Below are 9,189 nucleotides of genomic sequence, written 5' to 3'. Positions count from 1 at the left end.
GGTTATGTGAAAGATTCAGTGTTTAAACCTCCTCTACCAAGAAATGTGCCAGAACTGCGAGCTCGCATCAACGATGCTTTCGAACTCATTGATGGGGACATGCTGCGCCGAGTGTGGGAGGAACTTGATTATTGGCTTGATGTCTGCCGAATCACTAAAGGGGCACATATCGAACATTTGTGAATGCCTAAAAAAACTTTTTGAGTTTTTGTATGTGTGTGCAAAGCACTGTGAAAATATCTCAAATAATAAAGTTATTGTAGAGCTGTGAAATCGCTTCAATCATTTGTAATAACCCTGTACTTTTAACTTCCTCATACAATGTTTGTAAAACTTGTCAGGTCTGTTAGATGTTTCACTAACCATTTACTCCTTTCCAATTGTTTGTAATGGTCTTAATATCTCCTTACTGCTACTTTATTTATGGTGCTGATGTTTTTTTTATTTGCTTTAATTATGACAGACCATTTATGTTAGGCGTTACAATAATAGAGTCAGTACTTTTTAATATATAAACCTAACAATAACTCTCAGCATGTTTTTTCTTTGCCATTTCTATTGTTACCTCATAAACCTCTAAATTCTTTTGCAATTAATGCCTAAATTTGTGTCCAATGCGTAGAACTGTTTATTAAAAATATTCACTCATAAAGTTTACAGGACTTTGTAAAGCAGCACACTATGTCAAAACAATTCAACAATTTTCTGGGACAGTTATTGTCAATAGATAAAGATACAAAGGAAAAATGTATGCAGAAGTGAAATGGTGAAGAGACTTTTTAATCCCAGTAGCTGTTTGAAAAACAATTTATTTGCAAAAATACAAAACATCTAATTCAAAATATAAATATTTTAACATTTAGTGTGTGACAACAGGAACATTGACAACCAATTATTAAATTATAATTTTTCTATTAGAGCCCGTCTCTGATCTTTTTGCTTCTTTGGCAATATCACAGGATCAGTGAGTAAAGGTGTTTAATGTTTTCCACTAAAATTACACCAACTACTTCTTCAAGTCTGTTAACTACTGATAATACTACGGCATCACATACTAATTGCCACCACGTTCTTTGTTCACTGAAGTAGGTACACTTAAAAAAGGATATCACAGCTACTTTAAACTATTACAAAATAAAAACAGAATATTTTATATTCAGTTGGCAAGAAGGTATATCTATTCTACTTTTTTTTCCATTGAGTATCATGTGTACAGAATAGGTTCTTGATAGAGTGGATAGGTCTACTTTATGAAAAACATGAAAAGAAATCTGGTGATTTATGGTTTTCAATTGTGTGTAACCATCTCATGGAAGCAACCTTCAGATACTCTACAAGCAAAATCATCCACTTCATTGTGAAATAAGGACAAACTACTGACGAAGTATTGCATCATTAAATTTTTCAGTAAGTAGTTATAACATAAATTTACAGTTATAATGTTTTAAAACATAATAAGTCCAGAGACACACAGTTTGTAGAAAGAGACACGAGTCATAAACATATTTATTTATTTTCATTATCGTCTCTGTGAAAGAGGGTTCAGAGATAGGTAGGCATCATACATTAGCTTTTGCAAACACTTGCATTTTGTTATATCCATTGAGTGATGACAAAAATCCACTTATTACAGGCCTTCTGCCATACTTAATATGACAGTTCCAATTTTGTAAACATGTTTTCTTGGACTCATGCTACATAACCAAAAATTTTCTGTAAGCACTAGTGACTTATGCTGATCTGCAAACAAAGTAACCAAAATGACTACAGGATCGTATTCTACAGATTTTACACCACATGCTGCCATATTGTGATATCATTAGCATCTGTAAAAAAAGTAACCAAAATGACAACAGGATTGAATTCCACAGATTTTACACCACACGTTGCATATCATTAGGATCTATCGAGCAACCAGGGGAAGTACTTCTAAAATGGCTGACATCAATGTTTTGTTTCAACAACTTGCTGTCACTGAATTCCTCATTAAAATGGGAAAATTTGTTGCTGAAATTCTTATCAGACATCAATTTATGTATGGAGATGTCTGCATGGGTGTAAGCCAACAGTGTTAGGAGATGGATGAAACATTTCCAAGTTGGAAACATAAGCATCCAAGATGAGCCATGTAGCACTCATCCTTGAACTACCTCCATGGGACGCAAGGAAAGGGTTGATGGGTGCGGTAGAGAAGACAGGTGTGTTACGTGAATGAAATCATGCCAAATCTTGCAGTAGGACACAGAGCAGAGAAAGAAATGATTCAAAGCTTAGGTTGTCGAAAAGTTTGTGCCTGTTGTGTCTTACATTTACTGACAGAGGACCACAAAATTCAGAAAAGAACTATTACCCAAAATCTTCAGAGATATCAAAATGAAGGTGGTAATTTTTTAATTAATGTTGTGGATGTAATGAAAGCTCATTCTATCATTATTACCTGAAACAAAACACCAGGCCCCCTTGGATTTTTGAAGAAAAAACTGAAGACAGTGACTTCTGCTGGGAAAGTAACGGGCACTGTCATCTGGAATGAACAGGGTTGCATTCTGATTCAGTTTCTTGAATGTGGCCAAATCATAAATGTTGCCCACTGTATCAAGACTTTTGAAGCTCCATCGTGCATTCTGTGGTAAGAGCTCTGAGAAGATCATCCTGCACCAAGATAACACACTTTCTCATTTTGCTCTTTCGCTGTGGAGAACGTCAGGATATTTGGGTGAAGAAACTCTTCTACATCCTCCCTACAGTCATGACTTGGCACCCACTGACTACCACTATATTTTGTATTTTGTTTGTTAGTCTTTGAGAAATTGGAACAGTTCTATGACAAGAGTACTTTCAAACTTGCATGATGGAAAAATCTGTGGACAGGTATGGAGACTGTTGACAAGTGGCAGAAAGTGTGTAAATTAAAATTATGTACTTGGTTTTTCTAAAAATTAACATTTTAAAAACTGTTACTCTTACTTTCATATGGCCCACATCTGTGTAAAAAAAGGAATAAAAGCTTAATGAAATGTATTACTATTAGATCTCTATAGTTTACATGCATATTTGTTTGTAACTGAACAAAATATAGTAGCGAAACCTATGGCCAACAATGGATGTCAGTGCAATTTAACAAACTCCATTTAGATTCAATATATGTAAACGGTGTATAATTGCTAATGACTTATAACAGCAATAAGACACAAATATTTTTTCTTGTTCATGAACAGATATTTTTTCATGTTCACAGACAGCATTAAATCTGACACAGTACTTCATCTATGGCAAGAAACTAATTGTAGTCTATGTGCATTCTGCATGACTTGTATAAAAGCTCACTAAAATTATTCTTGACTGAAGCATTTTTCACTTACGAATTCCTCGACATCCTGCTATCAGCAGCAAATTGCTTTTGCTTACGTAGGTACAAATAACAACAAAATTTTAACTCATTAAAATCTTAAAAAAGTGTTCCTTCAAACACAGAGAGCCAAGTGAAGGGTGAAAAGATTCTGACTGTTTTACTAATTATGTGCATTTTCTTGTCCTGTTATGACAGGCTATAACATAACTGCAACTTAGAGTCATTGCTGAATGCTCTATTCTATTTATTTTGAGAAATGTCATTTTTTTTTTAAAGGCGAATGAGTGATAAAGCAATTTTTGGTACATCACAGGTACTGGACTGGCTCTTCCTTATGCTTGGAGAAACAATTACAACTTCATTTACAGAAAATGTTTTTTGAATTCACTAACATATCAGGTCAGTTTAATCTCATGGTATGGTTACTATTTCTTTTTACTTACAGTTTCTCATGAGTGAAGCCACATCCCTTCAGTCATTATAGCCCATACCATCCTTCTCTGAACACCTCATTACGTTAAGGAATAAGACTTTATTAAACTTCCAAATTTTTACGTTTTTGTATTGTGTCAATTGGATTGAATGGTCATGTAGAGATGAATTGAAAACTGACCATACACAAGGGACAGCCACATAGTTTTTTATTTTTTGGAATCCTTAAACTGACACTGAATTTTGCAGAGCTAATAGGGGAAATGTCTTAAGAATTTGCATATGAGCAAAACTAAATGAACTCAACTGAAAAATCACAAATATTATAAATACATTAGTTGTATTATCCATTACACATGACAGCAACACCCTGTTTTAACACTGGATAAAAGTTACCACTTTTCTAAAGGAGGTTGCTTACAATTGCTCTTCTCCAGCTCCTTATCACTGTCAACATTCATGCAATTTGGAACTTGGTTATAATGATGACTTGAAATATAACTGAACTCATTATCCACAAAAAGTCTTACCACGTGGCAACAGAAAGTTTCAGACAAACTGTTACAAAGAAACGTCAGCTTTCACATAGAGAGTGCCAGTAGTCTTCTGATAAAATTTTCTCTGACTTTCAGTCACACTGAGTGATTGAATATCCACAATCTTTTGGCCAAGGAGCACTAAGCTGAAATCTTATAGATATTCAACCACCTGACACAGCTGAAATCTCATGAAAATTTTATCAGTATACTTTGTCATGAAACTACACATTTGTACATAGAATATTCTTCATTTCCCACGAGGGAGCAAAGGGTTGAATGATGGCGGTGACAATCATACAGCAAAGAAGATTGCCTAGACACTGGGTTAGGGATAAAAAGGCACAAAAGAGAACTGTTGCTTATACAAGACACTCTTTGTTGTTGTTGATTGGTAAGTAGATTTTTTATCTATATTATATTACACTGGATGATTTGCATGTTTGTGAAGGTTAGACAAACAAAAGCTTGGAAAATCTGAGCAACCTTTTTCTCATAACTACTGGCCAATATGACAAGGTATCACCAGACCTATGTGCTATACTGCACACATAAGAACTGACAAAAATTTACAACAAAGAAGAAAACAAAAGAATATTATGCACATATAACTGGGTGCAGTGTGCAAGAGAGCTTAATTCCTGTACTTTAAAACAGTTTTTACACATGAATATCACAAGTAGCAACCAAATCAATTTCCATGAAGAACATACTGCTTCAATTAAGTACAATTGTACCCACATATTCCAATGTTCATGTTAAAAATAAGGACAATGCATTTTTCAGTCATGACAAGGTGAATGACTATGAGAATGACAAGGACAGTTGACAAACTATTACCCGTTTTGTTTCTTTAAAAACAGTTGGTGTCAGCACATGCACTATGTTCTTGTCTAGAATTTATGGAAACATCCATCCATTTTTTGGGACATTGTTCATGTTGTGAAAAATATATGATGTAGAACATGAGTAGATTTTCTTTTCTTCATTTATGTTTAATGCTGACATTTCTGTTATATGTCAAGAAAAATTTAAAGTTCTTATTTTCATACTGAACCTGAAGGTATATACAAAAACTATGATACCACACACAGTGCATTCTTTGGATCATCTTTCATCTATACCGCTAGTCAAGATAAAATTTTTGTTGTTGTTGCAGAAACAACAGCTATTATAAAATGTTTCACCGTTAATGAACTTACAGTCCTGACTTGAAATAAATACCCATTACAAGTCGTTGGCATCTCACTGTCTATAATGTGATGTCCATCATCATCTGGAATTATCCATATAAAAATAAACTGTTCAGAGACAACAGACAGTAGCACAATAAGCTGCCTCAAGCTTATAAAAGTAGGCTCCATATCTTCTCAACACACAGCGCAGCACTCATCACTCATGAAACTGGTGCTTCCTGCTGATCACTCAGCATCATCACTGCCTCACTTGGTGCAGCGTATCTTGGGCTTTCAGAATCTAAAATCATCAAAACAAAGGTTAACAATTTTTTTTTATTTACCTGCTACTGATTTCATTGTTATTGTACCAAAACTACCATTCACAAAAAATAAGAATTGAGTCAATAATTTAGAAAGAACTGCAAATTTTATTTTTTTGTTTTGTTTTTACAAGTACATATGGTGTATAAAGTGAATGTATTTGTACTGTAATGAATACAGGCTGTCTTAAGTAATGTAAAACCAGAATATGAATTACCCATCACAGATGGAGCAAGAGTATGTGGACAAGCAGGCTTAATGGAATAACATAGATGTGATGTGAGTATTATATGGCCATCATGGTTGTAAATAATGAAACAATGTGAGACGGTGCTTCTTAAGTGTATGGATGACAGAGGCAAGCTGAAGTAAACATGGAATAAAGATGCAGATAAATGTGAAGTAAAGATGCAGAAAATAAAGAACAACATGAAATCATCACTATAAAATGGCTAAGAATATTTAGAATGATGCATATTTCAAAAGTATATTTAAACATTGTCAGCCTCAGAATAAAGTTGCACAGATGTAGTGTTATCCATGATCATTTATGAGACCACAGGAATCAATGTTTTGATTCAGAAGATAGTTGACTGTGGGTAAGAGCAAACAGCAGCAGCTTTGAAAATCATTGCTCCTGTCAATTCCAAGGAGCATAATGTATTTTGATTTTGTATGCAGGACAATCTACAGCTGCTGAGCTTAGTCTGAATTCGAGTTTAGTAAATTAGCCAACAGAAATGAGAGATGAAATGGTATCAAGACTCTAAAAATGGATGTGATAAAGGGCAAATTGGCGCGCAACATCCAGATGGGTGAAGCTGAGCAGTATGTGGACCAGAAACTGTGATTTGATCAACAATTGATGCTCAGTGTTATAGGTGAAGAATTTCCTCATGTTGGATGCACCACTACTCACACCACTATCATGGAAAAGCTGAGATATCACAAACTGTGTACAAGGTGGGTACCAAATAAGCTTACAAACAAAGACAAATATCCAGAGCTGTCAAGCGGGGAAACTGCTGACAAGATGGAACTTCTTTGTTCTGTCACACTGTTATGGGAATTGAGACATGGATATCCTACACCAATACAGAATCAAAACAGCGTTGAGTCCAGTGGCACCAACTTCTCAAAATGGCAAACATTCCAGTAATCTCCTTATTCAATTTGAAAAATGATGGCTACTGTTTCTGGCACAAAAAGGACAGCCCTCTGATTGATTTCATGGAATGTGGGTCAAAAATTGTACTGCAAAATAGTCACCAAACGGAGGAGGTAAGGCAAAGTTGTCAACGTGGGAAACTGTCACATCCTCAAGGGTGCTTCTGTACACACCACTGCCCATACCAATGAAACAATTTAATGTTGTCTCTGGGAACTTTTTGGCCACCTATCCTACAGTCCCAACCTTGTAACCAATGACTATTACTTCATCCTGCATTTGAAACAATAGATTGGTGGATAATGATTTGAAGATGACCCAAACTCGTGACTGCTATCATCAACTGGTTCCATTCCCAGATGGAGAACTTGTATGCACAGGACATTGATGAAACTAATGCACTGTTACAGAAAGAGCTTAGAAGTGAACTGCGATCACATGGAAAATTGAATGTTTGTAGCAAACTAAAACTGGCAATAAAAACTCTTTCTAGTTAATATTTTTTATAACATAATGGCCCTTACTCTTCAAATATCCCTCTATATCAAAGGAGAATTCACCTGACAAAACTGTAATATTACAAGGAGAAATAATTGCTAGCCAATACTTACCTATAAAAGGTAAAATTTCAGTACTGATGATACACACATTAAGAACTAGTCCTCTTTCTGACAACTGATGGGTTCATCTCAACCTCTCTCCCCCAACATAACCCTTTTGTCTCTCTGTTAAAAGAACTGACAGTTCTGAAAGTAGGAATCGCTCCTTTTTCTACTTTTAATGCGTCCACTGGTCAGGATTCTGTGTCTGACTGAGTTATCTTAAATACTGTGATGGCATATCCAAGGGACTGTATTAAAATTCTCTAGCCACATTCGTGTGTGTGTGTGTGTGTGTGTGTGTGTGTGTGTGTGAGAGAGAGAGAGAGAGAGAGAGAGAGAGAGAGAGAGAGAGAGCACAAACAGTACTCAGACGAAAACAGTTCATTACTTTGTGGATTACACTACCTAATAAACAAGGGAGGTGCATTCTCACCTCATATCATTATCAGTATGGAAGGCATATTATAATAAAGTAAGGCAAGTAAAAATTACAGAAAGGATATAACAAAATAACTAATATAAGATGTGATAAACAAAGGTGAAAAGGTAAAGAACACTGAGGAATACATTTTTATTTATTCCACAGCACAAATGGCTATTCATTAATCATAAACAGAAAGTCCTTATTCTAAGTTTCATACACAAATGTATTTATTAAAGTGGAATAAACACATAAACATGTGCACTAAAACACTACTATGTCAGAAACTGTTGCAAGTTAAGTAATTTATTATGCCAACTGTTATCTAATCTGTATTCAGCAGTGATAAAAGTTGAGCTCCTGGATAAATGAGATTACATGATAACAATCAATTGTCTCTAACTGTAGTTAGGACCTTCCTTTCATTTTGGCCAACTTACTGCTTCTAGTAGAAATTTATTTACGGGAGGATGCATGTTATACACAGACAAACTATGTAGCTCAATATTTCTGCTGAATGCTCATAATCCAAGTCAACATTTATGTTGTTTGTAAGTACCAGTTAATAACTACATTTGTTAACTATTTCTAATACAAACAAAATGAAAGATTCTTTTACTTACATTCAGTTTACCTATGAAATAATAATGAAAAGTATGTGTGTGTGTGTGTGTGTGTGTGTGTGTGTGTGTGTGTGTGTGTGTGTGTGTGTGTGTAAACAAAGTACAATTAGCACTGATGTTTCCTCATAAGATCAGTCTTTCACTTGAGTTGACTATTCAATTTTCTTCTGTAGCTTTGCTACTATTCCCATCCATTCCTAGTGATAATTACCACCTTGTTTCCTCTGTTCTTCCTATGACCTGAGGATTTATTGTTATGCTGAATTATCAATATATTTCATCATTTTTCCTCACAACTCTGAACTTAGACTGTGCCTCTTCTCTTTATTAAAAATGTGTGTTAATTTAACACTAAAATGTCATGGGCAAAATTTCAACCTGCACAGTCTCACAGGAAATGAAAAGCAGAGAACAATTATGATTACTACAGTCTATTAGTAAAGAGCAGTTGCAAAAATTGTAAGTTACTTCCGATTATGCAGTTAAGATAAATATGATCTGAGAGAGGCACTACTGGATTGCTATGAGTTGGGCAGGACACCAGTAGGAGCATTTC

General features: G+C 34.9%; 1 protein-coding gene across 2 annotated transcripts in view; it reads right to left on the bottom strand.

Moving 5' to 3' along the window:
• Positions 1-793: 793 nt before the first annotated feature.
• The window catches only part of LOC124612664 (major facilitator superfamily domain-containing protein 6), a 148,887-nt gene continuing 140,491 nt past the window's right edge, over positions 794-9,189 (bottom strand). For both annotated transcript variants that reach the window (XM_047140988.1, XM_047140987.1), the window contains one exon: positions 794-5,796. In XM_047140988.1, the coding sequence (XP_046996944.1) occupies position 5,796 (1 nt within the window). In that variant the 3' untranslated portion in view covers positions 794-5,795. The remainder of the gene's footprint in view (positions 5,797-9,189) is intronic.

Source organism: Schistocerca americana, chromosome 4 (genome assembly GCF_021461395.2).
Source record: "Schistocerca americana isolate TAMUIC-IGC-003095 chromosome 4, iqSchAmer2.1, whole genome shotgun sequence".
NCBI lineage: Eukaryota > Metazoa > Arthropoda > Insecta > Orthoptera > Acrididae > Schistocerca > Schistocerca americana.
Note: the sequence above shows the minus strand (reverse complement) of the source record. Positions and strands in the feature narration are given on the sequence as shown.